Source organism: Ambystoma mexicanum, chromosome 6q (assembly GCF_040938575.1).
Source record: "Ambystoma mexicanum isolate Mex_15411 chromosome 6q, UKY_AmexF1_1, whole genome shotgun sequence".
NCBI lineage: Eukaryota > Metazoa > Chordata > Amphibia > Caudata > Ambystomatidae > Ambystoma > Ambystoma mexicanum.
The window spans coordinates 160,052,049-160,077,388 of NC_090937.1; the positions used below are offsets into that span (position 1 = coordinate 160,052,049).

At 44.1% G+C, this 25,340-nt stretch overlaps 1 protein-coding gene across 2 annotated transcripts; it reads right to left on the reverse strand.

Moving 5' to 3' along the window:
- Positions 1-12,739: 12,739 nt before the first annotated feature.
- On the reverse strand, positions 12,740-24,485 carry LOC138515841 (mushroom body large-type Kenyon cell-specific protein 1-like). 2 transcript variants are annotated; one of them, XM_069630585.1, is made up of 5 exons: positions 24,410-24,485; positions 18,115-18,183; positions 16,061-16,099; positions 15,450-15,654; positions 12,740-12,930 (listed from the first exon to the last, which is right to left on the reverse strand). In XM_069630585.1, the coding sequence occupies exons 2-4, from the start codon at positions 18,166-18,168 to the stop codon at positions 15,463-15,465; spliced, it is 285 nt and encodes a 94-aa protein (XP_069486686.1). In that variant the 5' UTR covers positions 18,169-18,183; positions 24,410-24,485; the 3' UTR covers positions 12,740-12,930; positions 15,450-15,462. The 2 variants fall into 2 exon arrangements, with proteins under 2 accessions (XP_069486686.1, XP_069486687.1); XM_069630586.1 differs by having other exon boundaries at positions 15,434-15,654.
- Between the last annotated feature and the right edge of the window lie 855 nt (positions 24,486-25,340).

Genomic DNA, 25,340 nt, shown 5'->3' on the forward strand with positions numbered 1-25,340 from the left:
ATTGCCGCAAACATAGAAGAACCTATTAGGGAATGTAAACCAGGCACATCGGCAAAGAAGCAAGAGAAAAACCGAAAAATGCACTCAGATACAGAACTTGCTGGCCCATTCAAATTTACAAATGAAAGTGGGGTAAATTGCTATGCAAATGTAGCAATGAATATTCTATTTCAATTGCCACCAATTGTTAACAATATTTACCTGCACAGCACAGACCAATTGTGTTTGCAAATGTTAGTGCTGCATAGAAATGCAACAAGCAATCCTGACAACACATACAGTGTTCATGGAGTAAGGCAACAATTGGACGACTGTGCTGGAATGGTGAGATTCACTATGAACTCACAAGAAGATCCACAAGAATTTCTAATGTACATACTATTAGTATTGGAAAACAAAAGCATACCTGTAAATGAAATCTTCCAAATTTCGTAAATGTGGAAACATACATGCAATCTCTGTAACAAAGTGATACAGGAAGAAATCCCAAATGAGCGATTTGTGTAAATTTCCATACCAAATTGTGAGAGCATTCCATTTCAACAACTTGTACGAAATGCAAACCATGGCAGATTATGTAGTATTTGCAATTCAGACAATCGTTCTACCTTACTGATACAATCACATAGTGCCTACATAATAGTTATGCTTCTACGTTATAATGCAGATGGCACCAAAAACAACTGCAAACTAACTGGATTTACACACGGTCAAGTGTCACTTGGAAAGAAAACCTTTTTCAAAAGTAGGAATAATCTGCCATGCAGGAGCTACAACCAATGCAGGTCACTACACTGCATACATTAAAAAGAAATCTGGATGGTTTGAATGTAATGATAGCACCATTACTCTAAAGCAGAGGTTGCCTAACAAATGCGTATTTAATATTCTTGAAGCCAAAATTTACGTAATAAGGTGTACTTCAAAATTGTCAACAAAGTATGCGAAAGACTACAAACAGTTAGTATATGCCCACAGGTTTCTAACTACCCAACAGGATGGAAGAATTACACAAATAAATGACTATCACAGATCGTCGGAAACAAATGCACAGGCAAAATACGCCTAAACGTATCTAACTGTTGTTAAAAATCGGCAGAAAGGCAACAAAGAAAACATTAATAGGAAATATAAAAGAAACAGGATATGTCAACGACACAAATGAATGAGTATCACAAACCTGTAGGAACAAATGCACAGTTAGAATACGCCTACAGGTATCTAACTACCCAACAGGATGGAAGAATGACACAAATAAATAATAATCACAGAACGTTGGAAACACATGCACAGGTAGAATATGCCTATAGGTATCTAACTGTTGGTAAAAATCGGCAGGAAGGCAACAAACAAAACATTAATGGGAAAGATGAAGGAAACAGGATGTAACAACGACACATATGAATGAGTATGAAAAATCTGTAGGAACCAATGCTCAGTTATACTACTCCTACAGGTATCTAATTGTTGTTAAAGTTGGGCAGAAAAGCAAACAACATAACATTGATTAGAAAAATGAAGAAAACACTGAAAAGAAAATATAAAGTACTTAGTTGCATAAGAAATTAAGGTTACTTTTAATCTGACAAGGATTCTTTTCCCCAGACCCAAGGATTAGAAAAGCAAACACAGAAACTGAGCGCAATGCACAGTACACTGGTTTGCAAACTATATATGAGGGTATAAAAAAATAAAGTTAACTGTCTATTATGCAATGTATCAAATGTGGGAAAACTGCAAACAACAACACACCTTTTTCTTTCATCACAGAAATGGTAAAAGTGATACTTCCGTCAAGTACGATAACTAATTTTTAAAAAAAATGTGGACTCTGAACAAAGTAAGGAGTAAGTATATTGCCAGGCATTTTCTACACATGGGAATCAACTCGTCTAATCTATGGTAGTAATATGCTGCAGTGCCTGTAAGCTGGCCTTTCGTCTGCGGTAAGTAACCTACCACCTACGCCTTACAACCAAGTTTCAAGGAGTACAGTTCCTATCCACAACCATCGCTCATCCGGAAAACATGGTCCATGTAATTTAGCTGCTTATAAATGTACTTTGCGGACCATCGTCGGCAGCCATGAAGTGAAGAAACTAGGGCATCAACACAACAACCACAATCCACCACACCCATATTAACTTGTAACTCTACTGCTTATGACTTCAGTCTTGCGTGTATGGGCTTTTGCCATGCACCCAATACTGCAGGGTCTCCCCACAACTACCTCCGTGATGTGTGGTTGTGGGGCCTATTCTATATGCTTGTTATCGTTAAGTACCTCTGCCCAGAGGCTTCCCTCCTAGGTGTATGTCTATAGATCTTACATGGGATGGGTGTGCAGTGTCTTCCAACTCTAGTACTTACCACTTTGTTATTGGTTGCATGGCTTTTGGCCATGCACCCAAGACTGCACGCACTCCCCACAACTTGCCAATCAAAATGCAACACTACGTGTGTGTGCATGGTGGCACATGTGGCGGTGGTTGTGGCCGAAGGCCATGCACCCAACACTGCACGCACTCCCCACAATTTGCCAATGAAAATGCAACACAAGGGGTGTATGCATGGGTGCCACATGCGGCGGTGGTTGTGGCCAGGGTCTAGAGTCTTGGAAGTAAGGCCTTCGGCCTCTGGCCGACGGCCATGCATCCAAGACTCTAGACCCTGGCCACAACCACCGTAGGATGTGCCAACCATGGCAGAGTACTATTGAATGTAATAATAGCCATTGGAAACAGTAATGTACGTGTCCTTACAAATCTAACAACTCCCCTTTGCACTGCACGGGCTGAAATACTGGCCTTATTGAACCCCTCATTTTCTGTGCATACAAGGAGGCCACAGAACATACATCATAAAGTAGGTATAAGTGTATTATTGGGTGCAAGGCCTTCGGCCCTGCATCCAAGAGTGCAGGATCTCCCCACAACTACCTCTTTGTTCTTGGATGCATGGCCTTTGGCCATGCACCCAACACTGCACGCACTCCCCACAACTTGCCAATGAAAATGCAACACAAGGGGTGTATGCATGGGTCCCACATGTGGCGGTGGTTGTGGCCAGGGCCTAGAGTCTTGGAAGTAAGGCCTTTGGCCTTCGGCCGACGGCCATGCATCCATGACTCTAGGCCCTGGCCACCACCACCGTAGCATGTGCCAACCATGGGAGCGTACCAATGAATATAATAATAGCCATTGGAAACAGTAATGTATTCACAGCATGTAGGCAATTTCAATGTGCCATACCACACGTGCCCTTACAAATGTAACAACTCCCCCATGCAGTGCATGGGCTCAAATACTGCCCTTATTGGACCCCTCCTTTTCTGGTCGTACAAGGAAGCCATAGAACCTACGTCATTAAGTAGGTATAAGAGTACTGTGCTTACAAGATGTCCATACACATTACATCATGACGACCGACCCCCAGAACAAGTGCATTAATTACCATATGTTAAGGCTGTAGCCCCTGGCCACTACCACCGTAGCATGTGCCACCCATGGCGGCGTGCTAATGAATATAAAAATAGCCCTTGGGAGAAATAATGCGTTCACGGCATAGTGTCAATTCCAATGTTGCATACCTATAACTGTGTGCTTTCACGAGTTACAAATTTCCTGTCCATTACATGGACTGAAGTGTTACAAATTTCCTGCCCACTACATGAACTGAAGTGCTATCGTTATTACCCCCCACATTTACTGTACATACAAGGTGTCCATAGAAATGACATCATGACGGCCAAAGAACAAATGCATAGATCACCCATTTCTTACTGTCTGAACCTTTCCCAATGCTCTGTGACACAGCAAAATAGGTTAATGAAAAAAGCATGTGTACGCTAGGTTGTTGCTCCGCTTTCCGCAGATCCAAGATGTCGGGCGCATCCAAACCATCTGACACAGAACACGTCTCGCAGCAGCCAATGGGCAGAGATGCCACGTGTACGCGGTCATGACGGCAGCCCCTTAGCCAATCGGTTTCTTGTTCGTCGACCGAACATGGAAGTGTTACAGCGGAGCGAACATAGATATCACTAATTATTTCCAACCTACTTTTTCATAATTATAAATGAACATACTGCACATGTGGTGACAGAATTTACAAAAGCAGGCTTTTTGGACCAAGCCCCTGTACCTGCCTCAGATTTAATAAAAATCCATCCAGCGATTTCACCTGTAGCCTTGCGCAAATTTTTTCCCCGATTCAGTCTATGGGAAAAAAGACATTTTGGGACCCCCCCTATAACTCCGCTCCCCTGGATGAATTCTCACCAAACTTTAGAAAAAAATTCAGAGTGGCCCATATACTTTTTTTTGCAAAGTTTGGTGAGGATTCGTCCATGGGGAGCGGAGTTATAAGCCTCCCAAAAAGTGCTCTTCCTATGGAAACAACAACTTAACCATAACTAAATGGCAACGGACTGGACACAATGGAATATTACATCCATTTTATAAGGCCATAAAAACCAACAAAAACAGTTTGTGTAGTCTCTCGAAATTAATTTTGAACAACAATTGCTTTTATTTCCACAGACTGTTTTACCTACAGCTACCAGGAACTTATATGAGAGAGGTCATGGTTCCCTTTTACACTAATGTCTTTTGTGTTCAAATTTGGGGTCCTGCAGATTGATAGAAAATGGCAGTAAAAATGTCTACATGCTTTAACTGCCATTTTTGTCAGTCTGTGGAATTCTTCTCAATTTCTCTATCAGGTGTTAGGGAGCAGGTTAGATTAAACATGTCTGCATGCTGTACTAGATCCCCCTGACAAATGCATCTGCATTACTGCCAGCCTGAATGTTCATGCAGACTGTAAGGGAATGGACTCTGTCTGAATTTACCACCCGGTAAAAGCTGGCAGACTTCTTAGGAATCTATTGTAAAAGCCTTCTACAATCATTCATTGTGTCAGGCATTTGCACTTTTGCACCTAAGCGGTGGGAAAGTGAAGAGCAAAACGAATGTGCCTTTATTTACTGCTAACTTTTCCACCACGTGGGTGTACGTGTGGACATTTAAAAGTGACATTTTTTTTAAAAGTAGAAAGTGCAAATGAAGCCAGCCCCATCCATCCAATTAGTTACCCCGCCCCACCCCTATGTTTTATTTTGTAATGTGTTATATTTTGGGACATCCAATTGGGAAAGAAAACTTTAAATTATATGTATGATATCCTTGGGAATGGCGAAGCAGAGATGAACTAGAGACTTTCTTTACATATTACGACACTGTGCATGACAGAATTCATTTTATGGTGCAACACAGTAATACATTTTATAGCTCAAAGTTCTCATTATACATTGCAAGATTGTATACACGCCAAACTAACGCAGTGAAATTATCGGCTTTATGACCAGAGCTTTCATCCTTCTTCCACGTTGTACACATTACAACACAGTTATTGTTTGTGGCCTATAAAGGTAGCATCTGATAGAATGCAAACACAAAATCAACTCTAGTTTAAAAAAAAAATAAAGAACGAGAGTCTGATGAAGCTTTACTATAGAACGTTGAACATAAAGTCAGCAAAATAGACTGAAAATAATTACTTAACCAAACCTCTCAGATAAAACTAATTCAGTCTATGCGACTACCTTTTTTTCATCAGGATGTAAATTAAAATCGTGTCATTCAAAATGTTTGGCAGAGTTGTCAACATGGTTCTATCATGGGTGAATTATTGCCATATTTGGTTACACAAAACATTTGTCTATACGCAATATCTTATTCAAACTGACAGTCTATCTTCTACAATTAATTTGACAAAGACAAGAGGCACATTCTCTTGCCTCTCCTGTCTACATTGTCACAATTCACATCAGGGTGATAAATGATCCCTAAAAGGGGAATCTCATCCAATGAAGAGATTTTGCGACGTGATACAATCAACACATTTTTCATTTAGAGCTGATCTTATGCCAAACAGAGATGGACTGTAGAGAAGTTTAACATCAGTGCTGAGAACTTGTAGTCTCCAGTAGCTTCTCATGTTGTACAATGTAAAAGTTCTGTTGTAACCCTACAAATTGCGATACTTGACATTGTGAGGATTCCAAGATGTGGAGGAAATGTATCTAAATTGTTAGCACAGCCTGAATGCTGCTGGATTGATATAATGCCATGGCACCAAAAGGGATCAACATGGTGTCACAGAAAGGCAACTCTCTAAAATAGCATATATATATATATATATATATATATATATATATATATATATATATATATATATATATATATATATATATATATATATATATATATATATATATATATATTTGGGCATTTGCACCCTGGGGGACATCCCTCTCTCTCTCCACTGCACTGCACCGGGATGTTCCCTCCATAGCTCAGGCATCCTGAAATCTCAAAATATTTAGTAGAGATTGGATACCCCTACTGCCTGATATCTGACTGGCTGGTCATGAAGGCCTCAGGACAAACACCTTTTCTCCTTCTCCCTCTGTGAACAATTTAGGTGAACCCTACCCAGAGACCCACAGTAAGAATACAATCAAGGAGCAGTGGCTTCAACATATATCACTTGGTGGTATCCGTTCATGCTCTTGTACTCCTTGTCCTGCTGCTCTATCCTTCCTCTCCATTCCTTCTATTCTCCACCCATCTCTTCCTCCAAGTCTCCTTGCTCTCTCCCTCTCTTGCTCTTCTCTTCTGTCCCTCTGATATTCTCTCCCTTTCTCCTACTCTCCTCTACTCCCTACTACCGCCCTCCAATCCACAATACTGCTCAGCCCCTATCTACAATGCTTTCCATCCACACCTTCTCTCTAAGTCACTCTCTCTCTCTCCACTCATTTACATTCCCAGTCACTCTTAATCACCCCTGCTCTCCCCCTATTGGCCTTACTGGCATACCTTGCATGCACTTCTACATCCAAGTACCACTTTCTCTTACTAGCGAATACCTCACTTTGCAAATGCTTTCCTCAATCCTCCTCCATGCTCCTTTACACTGCCCTTCCTCCACTGGGTCTTTTGGTCCTCCTTCTCATCCTTTGAACTCACCTGAACAAGCCACTCCTACCTGTATCATGTGCCCTTTTTTATCCTCTCACTTTCCATTACATTTGTTCTCTCCCTCTACTGGTTCCCTAGTAGAATCTGTGGCTTCCTTCTCTCCAGGGGCTGGGGTTATAAGCCACACTCCCTTGCACTGCTGTCTGCCGGCCATTAGTAATGGTGGCCCGCTCAAAATAATGTCAATGTCCATGTTCGTATGAGGACCAAACAAAGCATTTGAGATTCCTGGTATGATATGAGGATCGCTCTATTGTCTGGCTGAAGGTACACTCATGGTTGCAGTCCAAGTCATGCAGTTGGATGTGTGGGTAGTGCAGTATTCCTACAGTTCCTCACCAACTCTCTCCCTTGAGAAACCTTCAGTAGAGGCTGTTCTCTTAGCCATATCACTTTCCTTTTGTTGCACCGAAACCTCTACCGTCTTTTTCCAAAAGCACACTAGACTTCCTTTCTTCACCAGGCCATGTGATTTCAAACCTGTGCTGCGATTTTTCCCCTTCTGTCGTGGCACTAGAGTGCCCCCTCTCCCCAAATGGTGAGTCTCAGTAGGCCTCTCAGCCTGACTGTAAACCCAGGTCTCACTGCTCCCCTCCCTCACTCAGACCCACCTTTACAGGGACCATCTCCTCTGATGTTGTAGAATTGTCCAAAAAGGTAACCTGTCACATCACTGTGCAGATCATGGAGTATGCAGATTATGGAATTCCTTCATAGTGAGCCCTCAGCAGTGCCTGATCCCTCCCCCGCGAAAGAGTGCTCTGCTTCTCCCCAATGCAGCACCCCTTCCCCTGGGAGTAGAAATGAGGTGCGGGTCCACGCTCCTGTGGTGTTCCCCAACTCCTCCCTTTTTCATCCTTGATCCCTACGGGGTGCTGTGGACAAAAAGCTCCTTGGGCATGTCCTTTCACCCACTAGCATCACTGGTGTGACCCGGGTGCATAGGCCCTCCAAATCACCTCCAGAGCTTCAGTCGAGGTAGCATTGGGTCACAGCAGTGGGTCACAGCAGGCTACTCCGGAGACAATGGCCATTTTTCCTCAGTCTTGACAGCAGGTCTCCTCGCTAAGGTGTCAGAACACAGACTACCTTAGCACAAGAGATGACTGGGGCCAAGGCTTAATTCCCCCCACCGGAATCTTCTCTTCAGAGAGGCGAGCAGTAAGATCTGCTGCGTGATGTTGTCCCCTACGGGCGGAGCTCCGTGACTCAGGTCCTCACGTCACTCAGCACCATCTTGAATCTCAAAGGACTCCTTTTTGCCCACTTGATAGATTTAAGGTCACGTCTTCTGTGGTGTTAGCTAGTGGTTGTTATTGACTTCATAACCAGACCTTTGCCATTGACATTTAAACATGTGGCTTATTCATTTTAGTGTTAGTCCAGATCGATTTTTGGCATACCATTTATTACAGCTTTTGTGTTGTTGTTTTGATTTTTCAATCTCAGGGGAAACTGCTTTCCCTAAGATACTTTCAATTTGTGAGTACGGTTTCACAACAAGATACGTGGGTTTAGGGAGCACATTGGATTATTACCAGAAGTTTTAGATGAACAATTGAAACTATCGATGTTTACCTTGGTGAAATGTTTAACTAGATCAAAAACGATATCGAGAGTGTTCCAATAAGGTGGGCGATAAATCTTAACATGTGGTTAGTCAAAATCTTTTATGAAAAAGGCTATTATCTTAAATTTTGTTTGAAAGTTGGATGTGCAGGAGACTTTTTGACAGAAGACTTATTCTCTATTCTATCCTCTCCATTTTCTTCCTTTCATGCCTTCCTTTCTTTTTTTGACCGGATGAAGTGGACATAGTGATGTTAAATGTTTACTTTGAAAAAATGGTTGATTCAATGAATTATAATAAAATAAAAAAATAAGAAAATGTTTTTTCCTAAAATACAAACTCTACGTCACTGATGCTGTCCTTCAATTATCTTTCAAGCCTGGTCAGTTACCTGGTTCAGTTTGCATGAAGTGATCATCAACGAACACTGTACTATGAGTAGGCAGTCACATCCAGGCTTGCATTTTTTAGCAAGGCAAGATGTTACCTTCGAGCTGCTGAATCCTCATCATCCTGGGCGCATCCTCTGTCTAAGAACTGAGTGCACAATTCTGATGTCTTTTTTTGTGTATTCTTGAGATTCAGAGATTATTCACCTGTGTCTCAAAAAACTGGCTGCATGGAATGTTCTCTATCATTCTTTCAGGGTGAAAAGGTGAAGCAAGTAATACACTGTTCTTGTCAGTGGCTTGGTATATACTGTGGTTTGAAGGGTTCCATACTACCCATGCAGTCTCCACATCCAGAAACTCCATAGAGACTTTGCTGTGGTTTGAAGTAAACCTTATCCTTGGTGTCATGTTGTTCATGTATTCAACGATGTAAGTAAGTTGATCTGCTGTTCCTGTCCATATTCCAAAGATATCTTCTATGTATCTATAAAAAACATAAGATGTACGGTCCATCTTTCACACCTAAGGATGTGCTCTTCTTCGTGTCATTCTACATTACATCTTAGTTCCATATAAAGGAACACTCTTGTGAATGTGCATACTGTCGAATTTGTTTTAGGAACAGAATCCTAATGTTCATGCAAACTCAGTGGGCCTCATTACACGGTAGATGGTAAGGGTTTACCGGTACCGGTAAGGGCACCGGTACCTGTAAACCCTTACCGCCTTACTACGAGGTCCCTTTGCGGGACCCGACCTTAACGGCTGGTGTAGACCAGCCGTTAAAGTTGGGACCCGCAAAGGGACCTTGGTGCTAATTACGGTACCGCAATTAGCTCCTTCCCCATTCCCATTGAGCCCTATGGGGCAAAAATGGGAATGGGGAAGGGCCATGGAGAAAGGGGGAATTACCGCCACCAAATTCCCCTTTTCTCCATCGTGGTACCGGTATGGTACCGGCGGCAACCATGGTGCTAATAGCACCATGGTTTACCGCATTCTGTGGGCCTCATTACGACCCAGGCGGTAAGGGGTTTACGGCAGCGTAAAGAGCGCCGACCCTTACCGCCTGATTACGAGGTCCCTTAGCGCCATGGAGGTTTTAACACCTGCTTTTAGCAGGTGTTAAAATCCATGGCGCTAAGGGACCATGGAGTTAATTACGCCACCGTAATTTACGGTGGCGTAATTAACGCCTTCCCCACTCCCATTATGCCCTATGGGGCAAAAATGGGAATGGGGAAGGGTAAATGGGGATTGGGGACTTACCGCCCCGCCAAGGTCGGAATGGGGCGGTAAGTCCGCCAACCACCATGGCGTAAACATAGTTTACGCCATGGTGGTAAAGTCACGGCCCAGGCGGTAACTTACCGCCTGGGTCGTAATGAGGCCCTGTGTATTGAGGCCTAGGGCCTCATTACAACCCAGGCTTTAAGGGTTTAACGGCGCCGTCGGCGCCGTTAACCCTTAACGCCTGATTACCATTTTAAAGCCTGCTTTTAGCAGGCGTTAAAATGCAAGGCGCTAACCCGCCTTAGTGCTAATTACGGCACCGTAATTTACGGTGCCGTAATTAGCACCTTCCCCACTCCCATTATGCCCTATGGGGCAAAAATGGGAATGGGGAAGGGTAAATGGGGAATGGGGATTTACCGCCCCACTCACCTTGGAATGGGGCGGTAAATCCGCCATCCAATATGGTGTAAACGGAGTTTACACCATGGTGGTAAAGTAGGGAACTTACCGCCTGGGTTGTAATGAGGCCCCTAGTGTCTTGAATGAAACATATTACCACGCATTTAATCCCTATGTCTTTTCATTATGTTTGGGTAAGATAAACACAAGAAATAAACTATACAGTTAGAACTGGATTTTGTAACCACATTTGAGATATTCCCATAGGGGTACATGGGTATTATTATAATTATAATTATAATTGGTTATTTATAACGCACTTAATAACCAGAGGTTTCTAAGCACGGGCCGTGGGATTGAACCTGTGTTGCTCCGCGTCGTCCGGTTTCCACGGTGAGCGCGTTGCCCCTGAACTATCCTCCCGAGACTTTGAATATACTTATACAGTTCAGTCTCCTCTGGTCAACCAATGCTTCTCACACGAGAACAGCAGAAGTTAGCAATTGTGGCCTCCATGACTAACACTGCGACCCTATTTGCAGCATTCAGTTCTACAGACTTTGTCTACTCTTTCCTGGGTCAGGAAACGTGGGCGTGGTCTGCAGAAATCCACAAGTCTCAAAAACGGAATCTCAGGAAACAGGATTCAACAGCATGGTGCATGGCTCTGTGAGTATTTCCTGCACGTGTGGGAGCTAGACATGGAGTGCGCAGTTCATAGTTTCTGTGTGGGGTGCTTGCAGCATGCAGGCAACCCTTATGGAATGGGCTGCATGCAGAGAAAGGAATGGTGTGCCTTGTCCCATGCCTTTTCTGCTGTTTCCACTTCATTGAAAGCAGAGCTGTTTGTATGGAGCACGTGCCAATGCTGTTTTGCTCCTGTTGCTGACCTAATCACTTTTAAAAGGCCAACAAAGTGTGCATCCTTCATTTATGGTTCTCTGTTGACTGTGCATCGAAAAAGCCGAATTTTGTTTTTGCAGGTGCTGCACAGTGGGAAATCAGTGGGAAAACAGGAGATGGAAGGACCATGCAAAGAATTGTTTGCCATTGCATTGATGGGAATTGACATCCCTTCACTGCCAGTACACCATATCTGAAGATGTGTGGGCAGTATCACACCATTCCAGGGCCTCCTGCTTGTGGTACACTAAATAAATGTTATTCACACATTGGATTCAAACCATTCCTACCACACATCTCTTACAGACCTCCCTATTCCTTTCCCTGGATTGGGGACCACGTATCTTTGTCTCGGAATGCGCCCAACACATTCTCTCTTCACAGTACATTTCCTCTAGCTTGCATGGAGCTCCAATAAAGCTCACAGTGTCAGCCCCCCCACCTCCCCTCCCACACACACAGCAGAGGGTAACGCAGGACAAGGGCACAGGCATCTTTGAACTCTATGGCTCTCCCTGGCTGTGGATAAACACCTATGGCGCTGCAAAACCCACATAACCAGTGCAGCACTCAGGACTCGGGTACTTTCAGCCAGCGCCCATCAACACAGCAGCCTTTGCACCTGTCCCACTATCCCACTACCACCCCCAGATTATTAATGGGCGACCTGCAGAAAGACCACCGGAAATGCTTCACATACCAACTAGGCCACCCGCACATGACACTCCTAACAGGCATCAAACACTACCTCTGTGATCAGCTTGCATATTCAAATCACCGCCATGGATTCTAGCACCATGAGCGCAGGAGGCTTCCCCCAGGGCACAAGTCACGTTAGACTCTCACCACAGAACACCTAGAAACAGACCGGCACTCGGAGCTGAGGTCACTTCCGGCCTGCAGGCACCACCAGAGCAGCAACGCTATCTTGCGTTTTCCCTCTATCCCCACGACCCCAACTCACCCACCCCATCCCTTTCAGGTCTGCCAGAACCCGTGGAGGCCATGTACATAGCAATACGTGGTATGAATTCCAGGAACGTATATGCAAATTGCCGTTTTTGTAAATCCAACCCTGGGGGCGTTTGCCACTACACTTGGGAAATATGTCACAATACATCTGACATGTATGTGGAGCTAGTGATGTGAATGGCGTTACACTTTGCACCATAGAAAGCAAGGAACACGCGTAATTTGCTTAAGGAAGCATCTAGAAATGATTTATTTTCTGACAGGATAATGAGAGCTCACTTATATCTGAAAGAAGGAAATCCCCAAAAACAATAAGAATAGGCATGAAAAATAGTCTCTCAGGAATGTTGCTGTCGAGGTAGTGGCGGCCCTTGTGCTCTGCTTCATTGCTCCTTTCTTTTGGGTGGGAAATCTGAAAAAAAGCAGCACAACTTTTAGAAATCTCATTACTTCTAATGGCCAAAAAATCCCGTTTTATGTGGTAAAATTAAAAGCATCAGTGATTTGCAGGCCACACGTATCATCATGCACGCGGCTTCCGTTACAGCCTCGTTTTAGCCGCTGGAAATTGGGTGTCCATTTAACCGGAAGGTGGAGCAAAGTATCAAGTTCCAAACCCAGCCTGGGCCAGAGGTTTAGGTTAGGGCACTGGAAAGAGCACCGGCGGGTGCCACCTTCACTCCCTTCATAGCCCCTACCAGGAACACCTTCTCACTAAGGAGGACACACCTTCCAGCCAACCAGACTTAGATCAAGCAAGGTCCCCCCCAACCAGGATCAGACACCGTAACAACCACAATGAGAAACGCCTGTCAATCAACTCAAGAGCCCTGCATGGGGCAGACACCCACATCATCATCACTGCTGAGAATTGACAATAAAAGGGCCGTGTTTGGTGTGCTGCACCTCAATAAAATGTATCTATGAATACATAAAACACACATGCACCCCACAGATACTATTGCAGCCAAATGAGAGCATGTGCTTTCAGTTCTAATACCACTAGCCTCGAGCGGGAGGCCTGGCTCCCTGACTTAGCACCCAGGCCATGTGGAGCTGGTCTCCCATTCAACAGCAGTATCTTTCATGTTATGCTCTTTATGTTACATATAGAAGATGTTCATTATTTGGAAAGACTAGTTTGCAGGAGACACATGGTACTTTTATCCGTTTCCTTTAATCACTGTTTTAGATGCAGCGATTGATCCAATGCCTTTGAATGACCTCCAGACTGATGTTTCGCATTAGGAAGCAGTGAGCTAATGCGGAGGTGCGATGCACACATAATTCATGATTCCAAATAGGGCAAACACATAGACAAAAACATTCTGTGCCTTTATGTACGTCTACCCTATTCCGCTAGGAGCCTATTTTGAATAATTCCCTGCACTTCGCCTGGGTTTTGATTCCCATATGGAATCAAAAAGCCAGTGCGAATGGCTGGATTCCGGTGGGCTGTGCCTGCCTTTATAGTACTAGGAAAATGCTGACTCGGTCTGTAGGAATCCATGGTTGATGAAGGCGGCCATCTTTGTCGTTGCAGTCACCATTGTTAATATCCGCTTTGCTCCCGAGCGTATGGCCGACATCCTTTTCGATTCATTCAGGCAAGGATTAAAGGCACTAGAACCTATGCTCCACCCGCAAACCAAGGCCTGTTACCAGTGAACGCAGTGAATTATGGGAATCAGGGTGAATGAGACTAATCTCGTACATGCAGGAGTGGTTGGGCTCATTTTCCCGGATTCTCTGGGCTCTGGAGAAAGAGCCGAGTACATGGCTTACCCACTATATATACCTGTAAATAAAGGCACTGTTACGCTCTAGTATCCCATGTGCAGGCAAAGCTTAGAGGTAGAAAGAGGGAGCTGAAAGAATTCTTCAGTCACCCTAAGAAGGTTTGCTGTCAGACTTTCAGGGTGTATTACATAGTACGTTTCCCCAGTGTTGGAACGATCACACTTCATTTTACATGTTTTGTGTGTTCAATTCTTTTGTACATCATGGTTTTCATTTTAGCAGTGACATAAAGGAACACCCCGCTGCACTTCAAAATGGAAGTGGCACTCTTTTGAAGTGTGAAGGCAAGTGAACACCGAGTTTGAACATGTTTTATTTCAGCCTTCCGCCAATACGGCCATCGACAGAATGAAATGGGGTGGCGCGCCGACAGCAAGGGAGCAAGTTAGAGAACTATAAACACACTTCAAAATACATCCGGTGTGCAACGCAAAACTATTGGATTTGCCGCTATAGCACAGAAACACTTGAATTAACCCAAATGGACCACAAAAGTGAAGTCTGAACATGTGAACATGATTAGAAAAAAGAGAAGAGACAGGGGAGGAGAGATATATTACAGAATGTGTGGATGGTCCAACTTCTCTATTCAAAAGGTCTGCAATATTCCCTAGCTAACCAATGAGCATTAAATCCGCAGGCCATGCCAGTGACGTGGAGAAACATAGTGATAATCCCTTTGGCTCCTAAACTAAGAACACTGATCCGAAGCAGATGTTGACGGAGACAAGATATGGCTGGCATCACCAATAGTGCAGTGGCGCTTTGCCCGACTTCAGAAGAAGAGATGTTTGGAAGGTGCCAGGGCAATACTGGTGAGATAAGCCGAGAGAAACCGCACACATGTAATAAGGGAAGCGTTGCATGCCACCTGAGCCTATGGTAATAGTGCACAGTACATATATGTTCAGTTCTTAAGAGGTTTCATGCCATTGAGACTTCATACATGTGTTCATCGACCTTATCTTAACTCTACATATATAGCCTATTCACCACAGTGACAATTACTTTGGGTCACTGCTGCTTGTGATGTGCACACTCTAGGAGTGCAAGCTGACAGATATGCTATAACAAAAAAAAAATCAATAAGGCTTGGAAATGCCACCCCAATTTACCTTCTTTGATACCAACCTTATTTCATTCCCTAGCCGCCGCCAGCAGCAGCAGCCTTAGTAGTGGTGGCGGTGGTGGTGGTGGTGGTGGGAGTAGTAGTAGTGGCAGTAGTGGTAGTGGTTGTAGTCGTTGCTGTAGTGGTTGTAGCTGGCACAAAGTAGGGAACAAATCGAGGCCGGAATCCGAGGGATTTGTAGTACTGCCATAATCTTAAATAAACTGGCTGCAGGGGGAGCGGAAGGGTTCTGTCATTAGCTAATTCATTTTATTATTATATATGTATGTTTTGCTTTTCAAATTAAACGATGCATTTTGAAATTGCGTCACTTAAAGGGTGTTGGGCATGTGCCAGGTTGAAAGCCAGCACAGGATGAACAAGGAGAGAAAAGGAGAACATGACTTGCCGTTGCAGCTAAGCTGCTCATAGCTTTGCCTGATCTTTTGCTTTTATGAGTTCGGCTGATTGGACCTCATTAATCACTGCACCACGTGCTGGATCCAGTGCCCAGCAGTGCACGCCTGCGCCAGCTTTGTGGCGCGACTGGCCCACACCATTCCAGCTATACAGAGGTGGTGTTGTAGTTTTCATTTGCTGCAGTGCAAACGCATGCATGAGAAGGGACACTTACATCTAAAGCTCTTTTGCGACGTTCATGCTTCTCCTCGGTCTGAAGGAATGAGAGAAAAAAGGAAATAGAAAAAGGTTTATCACCATTGCAAACTATCACTGTGCAGTTGATATTTAAAGTAGAACGTTCTAGAGCGAGGCACATGGTTTCTTATCTATGGCAACAGAGCTATCTAAATGTGGTTCTCATTAGTATAAACCGAAAATACAACTGTATAACAAACTAAACAGTTGATTTAACCCCCCAAGTACCTGCGTTGCGCGTGCGTTCAGGCTCACCGAGTACGCGGCCGCTGTGTTTTTTGAAGCGCAACGCTTCCCTACCTGACGGAGTAATTGCAATCCTGACTGCCTTAAAGGAGCATAAGGCAGTCTTTGGTCAAATAATGTCACTGGACAAAGAATCTCTAACTGCGCACACAAATACAAAGCAAGTGCATGCAGCGGCCATGACGTCATTAGGCTAGTTCCGACACGCGCCTGCCATCCTTCCTGGCCACATGGAACTCTTCCTCAGGCAGGCAACACAGAAATGAAACAGAACCTTCAGTTACAGGAAATGGCATAGACACATACTCCGAACAATCAATTCTTTAGTTTCATATTAGGGCGAGTCAACTTTGTTCTCGATCGGTGTAATATTGAATGTATGTTCTGTATATACCAGGTGTGCCTCATGCATATCTAAATGTGCAATGTTGTTTGGAGGTTTTGTGTGACAGCTTTGCAAAAAACGGAGTCTCGCATACACCCATGACTTTGCTGAAGGGTCAGTTAAACTAAGTGAAGAAGAAATTTATCAATCACAAGACCTTCTTGCTCTTAGCATACTCTTGAACAAGGCTATGCTATTCACACAAGAAGTGTGGCTTAGTAGCTCCAACTAACACTTGACTAAGGGATGAGGCAGATTCCAGGCGTGGGCCCCTTGCTGACTGTGCATTTTTGTGCCTGACTCTCTTTGTGGGTGAAATCAGACTGTCATGCAAAAAGAACAGCCAACTAAAGCTTGATTGACCACCTTCCCATAGAACACTGGTCTTCAAACTGTGGGGCTGCCCTCCGCCCCGTAACCACCAGAGGGGGGCCCAATGGATGTCTGAAGGAGGGGCACTTCCAAAAGCAGGACAATGACTGCTTTTAATAGAAAATGTAAGCAGATATGTCATCTGGAGGCCCAGCAACAATACTTTTACTCAATGAGGGGGCTTTGGCAGTATTATTATTACTCAAGGGGTGGGGGCACCGCATTAAAAAAAGTTTGAATACCACTGCCAGAGAAAAGGCTTCTCGAGCTACGCCTGTTCATGTCCCTAAATATTCAAGGGGGGGGGGTGTATAATTATATATTATTACCTCCAATCCGAGAATATTCGGGGAAAGTGTTTGATTTTCTGGCCGGTGCATTTTTTGGGAAATGTCACCACCTGGTGGCCATTTTCACAATGACAATCACAGGATACGTGTACAGACAGGATTGACGCCATCTGCTCTTTGCCTGGCCCAGCGAGGCATACACCTATGCCAGGGTTGGAGGTGCTCATATAGTGCCATGAAGCAATAGGCTTTTGCATATGGGGCATGGCAAATCAAAATACAATTAAATGAAAAATAAACTAAATATGGAATGCATGACTTCATGAATCATTAATGTGTTTCCCCATGACAAGGCTACCCCTTAACGCATCGCCTATCTGCCTTTGCCCACTTCCTAGGCACCTGGGGCACCTTTGTGTGTTGTGGCACATCCCATGCTCTTGCAAGGTCGAACCATGCATGAATCGGGGCATGCTTTTCTGCAAATGTTCGTGTACAAGGCGTGTGTGAACATTCAAAACAACCTTTGTGCATGTGTACCCAGAATGCTAAGCGGGTTTACAACAACAACAAGACTTATGGCTGATGCCCACAATCGTTTTACGTGAAGTCATGGTTCTGCTGTCTGTTTTGTGGATTAGACAATGAGCGTGGGGGCTTTTAGTAGGGGCAAACGTGCGGGTATTATGGGGTGTGGAGCAGGAAATGCTGACTTACAGCGCAGGCTACTGTACTTACCACAGCACACAAAGCTAAGGACAGCGCGCAGACCAGGACGAAGAGTTTCTTCATGCTGAGCTGTAGTATCTAGAAAAAAAGAACAGTATTATTCACTACAGACAAAGATATGTCCAGGGGAGAGGTTAAGTGACTTACGGTGAGTTATTAAACCCTAGTTCATGAACATCTTGTGTGTGTAACTGTGTGTGTGTGTGTGTGTGGCGCCTCTGGAAAGGTCTCCTGGCCTTTCATTCGCTAATTCCCTGTCCGGGAACACGCAAAGTGCTCATTTCTTTTGGCTTTATCCCTTATAATAGGTCACCTTTTAATCGATGTACACTACATTGCTTTATGAAGTGCAAAAGGAAAAAAAAAGGGCTACCTGTCTTGAGCAGCTTCAACAGACTCCTTTGCACTTTGTAGTCCAAGAGAAGAACATTGCACAGAAGGTGCCAGTGAGCACAAAAGTGCCTACATTGGCAGTCCCCTCCATGCAATGTGCGCTTTAAGGGAAATTACCCTCATTTTGTTCCTATGGGACAAATTATGGTACTTCTATGGCAGATAATGGCAACACATGGCAAATTGTGTCAGTAAGTGCAACGTCCTAGTCAGACGAAGAGATTTAGATTGCGAAAGATATATTAGCAGGCGTCCTAGTGCTAGCAGTTCTCGTTGGAGGCGGCTAAGTGTGCATGTGGCCATTTGTAGTTAGCTTTGGCACATATTAGCAGCACCTTATAGGCTTACAGAAAGAATAACAATGTATTCACATTGTGGTTGCAGAGGTTAAAGATAGGGTGATGTATCTTGCATTTAGCGCTAGTGTACAGTGTTATTTTTTAAGGGATGTGTGAGCAGGTAGCTGACATAGGTAGGCGTATGAGATTAAGTTAGAGAAGTGTTGTGGTAAAGGCGAGTTCCGGGGGCTATGGTAGCAGGAGTTCCATCATGCTGTATTTTTATGCATGTTACAGGATGCGCTTTTGAAAGTATGAGAAACAGGCTCAACGTGGAACTGCGGCTCTGTCCGTCCGGAGACAAGTCCCCCTTCTTCGCCGCAGAGATATGTTATGATGTTAAGATCACAGGCAGCCGCGTTGTGTCGATAAAAGTTAATTGAGTCAAGCTGCATAGCTCGGAGGAGCTGGGAAAAGAATGTTGGGGCTAAGGAGAAAGGGTAGGGATGAGCCTTTTGAAGGTAAAATTCATGTGAACAGGGCATGGGGTTCTATGATGCCAAGAGGCTTGGTGAAGATTTAGAGCACTTTTGCATTAAGCCGAAGATCGGTCATCCTATTTGAACCGCAGGTGCCGCACTCTAGTGACTAACAAATATGCAAAAATCAGACATCAGAGTGGTGCCCCGATTACATCATTCATGGGCACCTGGGTTCCATAGAGATAAGGGGAGAGATGTGATAGGGCTGTTCCGTGATCTGGGATTGGACGATTTGGGAAGGGAGGAGCAGAGGGGATGGCGATACATTTATCTTCAAAGTTAAGGAGCTGTTTGTGCGTGCCACAGTGTCTGGTATAATGAGGAGGGCCATTGTATTATCAAACCAGCATTGATCTCGCTATTCACACTTTGATCATGATCCGACGGAGGGATGCAAATCACGTGATGGTCAAGAATATTTACCTGGTAGTTAATCAACTCCTAAGTTTCATAGTGTCAATGTAGTAGGGCACATGTTTCGGGGAATGTGTTTAAATAATGTCTGCGCAATAGGGTAATGGATATATAAGGGATCATTTGTGTATAGATGTTAGGCAATGGGGAGTGCAGGACAATGTTGTAATCTTTTTTATGCATAGTTCTGTTAATTTGTGAGTTTCCGCTATAAAAGATGTAATTGTTTGGGTGGGGGGGAGGACTCTGTGCTTTTTCGATCTGCGGGACCATCTGATACCTTTGCAAGTAATGAAACGTTGTTGTTCTTGCAGACGCTGCAATGATTATTTGGCCTATTTGGGATTGTTTTTATCGGTCGGGTTTTGGGTCATTCACCCTACAACCTATTGATATGATATGACAAGTCATTTATAACGCGCCTGTACACAAGTGTTTCCAGTCGCGACAAGACAAGGAGAGGGGGACAAAAGGAGGACAAGACAATGATCTAACTAGGCCTTGTGTCATTCAGATCGCACAAGTGTGGGGAGGGTAGGAAGGGGGCAGTGACAAGGTGGGGGTACTGCAGGTATCTCAACATGTGTTGCCGAAGGGAGGCTCATGAGTGCAGAGAGAACAGGGACTGTAGGTTGCAGATACAGACCCTTAAGTGCTGGGGGAGCCTGGAGGAGTGTGAGGTCATCTGGACATTACTATTGACTTTGTAAATGCTTGTTTGATTGGCAGCTGCTCAGCATACACACACTTTAGTATAAAGTCCCTGTCCAAATATTTTCTGTAAATGTGTGAGGGGGGCTCCGTTCTCATAACCTCAGCTATCACTGACACTGATGCGAGACTTGCAGTGCATAGTCACAGAGTGCTGTACCGGGTCCCGGTGTGGTTATGTGAGCCGGGAGGGGGGAGGGGTAATATGAGGTTTCAGAATCCCCTTTTGATTCTCCTGGACCACAATAGACAGTGTCTCCATAATCATTCCTCTTCAAATCCTTTCCCAGAGTCAAGGTAGAAATGTTGAGATTATGTAGGGCCCCCATAGTTAATGCCTCCTCCTTCTTGCAAACTTCGAAATCCTATAGACCTGGGATATGTGATCTGGCAGGATCCGGGCTCTGCTTCTCATTAACAAGGACATTATCATTTAGCTTTTGCCCGTCCATCATAGTTTATGTGCTATTGCATGGATTTTATGTGAAAATAGCCCTTTCTGTGCTGGGTTTTCCCATGTTCCTCACATCTATCGGGGCTATCCAGGCACAGGCGACGCGCCACAGGAAAAACCAATCCCCGAGAGAATACGCTAGTCACCCCGAATGCACCTTCCACTTCAGCACTCAAAATCAAGATGCACCTTTCAAAGTCACTGGTCTTTAATCTTAGCTATTAGGTGCCACCTATATATTAACACTGTTGCCATATTATGTGTACATATAGAGGGGGAGATGGTACGTGACGAGGCACACATACAATGGATGTGGTTTGAATGTTCTCCACTCATTGACCACCCATGGCCATGCTGATACCTCAGCTCCTCCCACAGACTACCCGCTCCTCCTCGCACTGTATATTCATTGCTGCTACCTCTTTTGAGATAGCGCTATCAGGCAGTAATTTTGAAATATGGACTGGTATAGGCCGGCCATTGTTGTTGTGTAGACGTCTTCTGAAAGCTAATGGCCTAATTGAAGGCGTAAATCAGCTCCTGATGTAATAAACATGTCTTTAAAAAGCGTGCCTTCGTCCATTTCATTTTTAAGCAATACGTGCCCTTGCATCTATTGATTGCACTAAATTCCTGTTTAAACCAAGCATGTTTGGATACGCAAGTTTTAGCTTTTGTACAGGCCCTATGTAGGCATTATCCAGCCACTGACATCATATGCTCAGGTACCCACACCATTTGTGATATATCACCATATTATGGACAGATGGTACCATTAGGCAGAGGCTGGCAAACGCCTCTTCATACCTGCAACAAAACGAAAACAGAAAAAAAACACAGGGTGGTTGGCTTTGCAGCTTGCTCTACATATCTGGCCCATTGTCTTAGGTTCTCCACTTAAACGTGGAGCAAACAGTAATAACAGAAACGTTCAATTTTAAAACCACACTTCATACCAGATACCTCCTCCTTTTAAAGGATGAGCAACAGGTTGTATCATACCCAATATATCGACTTCAGAAGGACCCCGGGCAGAGTCGACCCATCGGTTATTACATCCTGTGACTGCAGGTGCAATACCAAGGTGAGCGCTTAACTCACTGAGCTATCTTACCATTGTTCAAAGCTGAAAAAGGGAGAATGAGGCAGATATGTCACCAGGGGGGCCCTTGAACGAAGGAGTTTATAGCAGTTCCAATTACAACAATGAAGGTAAAATGCTGCATATTTTTTTTGCTAACCTATCTTGTTGCTCTGCGTTCACACCTGTGGCGTGTGCAAAGTGAGTGCCAGCGTGATAACTGGTGGGGTGCTATGAGTTCATATGAAACTCATCAAAGGACTAACGCGAAGAATGTAGTTTTCTATATTGTAGCTTGAAACACTCGGGGTCTGTATCACAAACGCACTTCTCAATGGGAAAGTCCCATTGAGAAATGCTCTGTAAATCAGACCATGGCACTCCTCACCTTAGATAACCAGGTATTTAGCAATCAAGCGCAGCAGACTCCCAGGACAACCTCGGGCCCTGTCTCAGGTACATGTTATCACACAGGGCAAATTACCCTGAATTTGAACCCAAAGCTTCTCTCAATGAGTCAGCTTTTTAATTGCTGCAACAGAGCTTTTCAAATCCTCTGTAAATATCATTCTCGCCACAGGTGTTAAGAAATATTAACCAAATCCCCCGATTGTCCTGAAGAAGCGCTACACATACGAGTAAGAATTGCGTAAGCCGCGCTCCTACTTATGCACCCTGTGTGGCAATATGCAAATTACGTACCCCAGACGTGCATTGCGAGGGGTGCGTTGTTGCCAACGTGAATCGCATTTGTGTTTTAGGAAAACACGTACGGCCTTGCTCAATAAAGTCTTTCCCTAAAGTCAGGAATCTACTGGATCATGACCCTCGGGCGTGTGCTCAGCGGAATCCCAGATAGCGCCTAGCCCGTGGGCGCAGGGCCAGCACTGAGCTCTCATCCTCGCCCCTTGCTGCCCCTGCCAGGCGCCGGGCGCGATTGGCCAGTGGCCAAGGACTTGCACGATTTAGTGACTAAACTCGTGACTTTGAACACTGGATAGCACGTCCGACACATAATGCAGCCTGGCGTGGATAATCGCCAATATATTATAATGTTGCCACGTTAGCTCATGAACACGGGCGTTATTGCTCAATAATATTCGGGCAGATTACCAATTCAACAAAATGTCATACAGTATCCCCTCGCTGTCTCATCAATTCTTTGGTAAATTATTTAACGGTTAGAGCACTAACTGATACATTATTGATTCAATTATGAATTGTTTCATCATCAGCAAAACAATAGTCCTACAATGTATTTGATTACCCCATCATCAGCTCAATACTTCCTCCCGCAGTTCAGATGCTGGCTGGAGTCATTCCTGTACCCATAAGCTCCACTCTGGTGACTCCTACCCCAGGCTTTCTCAATATTACTATTATTACTGTTATTATTACTATTATTATTATTATTATTATTATTATTATTATTATTATTATTATTATTATTATATTTATTGAGCACGGATCTAGCTTCGAGAAGCACCAGAGCGCTCTACAGAGGTATACAACAGTACAGATATGCAGTGGGGGGTGGGATACTGAGGGGCACAGAGGAGGGGTACAGCTGTACAGGGTGGCGTGAGGAAGAGGGGCGGATGGAGTCTATAGTGGTGCCTTTAATTCTATTTCACATGAAGGAACAATGATCAAAAATACTGGTGTCCAATTTGTGACATTAAATAAAAAAGGAAATTAAGCAGGTGCTGGCTCCTCTTTCCTAGAATAAAACAGAATACAACTTTGGCCAAAAAAATCCAAGCCACAACATAGCAACATCTTAACAACATTGACATCTTAAGTCCACTGGCTCTATCACTTACCTGCACTTACAAATACCTAATGTTGGTTGTCCTTAGTCTATGTCCACCCATGTATTGCCCCGGGTGAGTGTTCCAATTACTCAGCCTGTTCAGAATGTCACTCAAACTCACCCCATTGTAAGAAGCTCACAGCTTCCTAGCAAATCTGATTTCTAATCTATTGTATGTTCTTTTGTGATCACAAGCCCATTGTTCCTCCCTGTACACAAATACATGAATAAAATAAATAACGTCAAAAGGATAAAAACGCCTGACAGTACAAAAATGGCAGTGCTTGCCAGTAGATTCACAAACCACAGCAGAATACATGTGTATGGTAGCCAGTTGAACATGGCTCACTTTGTTGTTCGCACACTATAGTGTCTGTGCCTTTCCTGCTTGCCTATGCGTTTAAATGCTGGCTTGGCTGACTCTCCAAGCCATTATTCAGGAGTCCGAAAAGGAGTACCATTGAGAGAGGCAACAATTCAACCTATTCTTTCTGTGGCCAACACATTCCAGTTTGCAACGCGCGCCACAAAAACGGTTAATGCTGATATTAATATGATTACAAAAGTTTGAAACATCGCATTATAATTTAACAAAACCGCTGCGAGGGGTTGTCCTACCTTTATCTACGGGTGTCGAAGAACGCACTCGGGATGGATGCACACACCTCTTTGTTGTGTGCTCTAGGAATGTCCCATATTTAAAGGGTAACGGAAGCCTGGAAGCTTAACGGGATTGCATTAGAGTGACTCAGGGAATAGTTGCAACACTTCCGAATGAGTCACTGGCATCATTGACACATCTGAGCTACTTTTGAAACCCCCCAATAACCATCACAAACAAAACCGACATTGGTGGAGTGTTTGCACTTCACTAGAAACAGTGCAATCCGTGTAACTACATAGTAATGTTTCCTAAAATGGCGGAGGACTTACAGAGAGTTGCCAGTTATTTATATTTTACGGTCTGGAAAGAGACATCCGTAACTATAAGGTATCAGTTGCTATACAAGATACCCCGAGGTGAGTGATTATCCGGTGAAGAAAGGTGATATGCAAATTAGTGGGCAATTTAGTCAGAGAAACACACGAATCTTGGAAACAGCTACACATTGTCAAACAAGAGCTAATATGGATGGGGATGGTAGCCTCCTTGCCCTAACCCGCAAAGCTGCAAGTAGATAGGTTAGGCAAGACATAATGCTTGTGTACCTAGTTGCTGGTGGCTCACGCTTTTTTGAGAATTCTGATAAGAGAGAGAGGACATCTCATAGGGGCATGGATGGGGTATTTAGGTTTTTATACTGTTTGTTCCTGTGTGTGGTGCAGGGATCTGTTAGGTCTTGGGCAGGGCTGATGGGTGGAGCGAGACTCCTGAACTGTGGAAAGAAATGTTTGGTATTTACTGTGGACTTTTAAATGTGTTCCACATAGCACATTGTACCCTTTTTCTAGTACTATCCCCCACTCTATTGCCTTGCTATTGTACTCTGAGGGTTGGAGGATGTGCTACACGTCTGCGCTATCTAAAAAAGGTGCCTTTATAATGAAA

Excerpts from the sequence above, each read along its gene's own strand:
- LOC138515841 (XM_069630585.1), bottom strand. The coding sequence starts at position 18,168 with ATGAAGAAACTCTTCGTCCTGGTCTGCGCGCTGTCCTTAGCTTTGTGT. Across the intron at positions 16,100-18,114 it reads CCTTAGCTTTGTGTGCTGTG|ACCGAGGAGAAGCATGAACG; the intron begins GTAAGTACAGTA and ends TCATTCCTTCAG. Across the intron at positions 15,655-16,060 it reads GTCGCAAAAGAGCTTTAGAT|CCAGTTTATTTAAGATTATG; the intron begins GTAAGTGTCCCT and ends CTCCCCCTGCAG.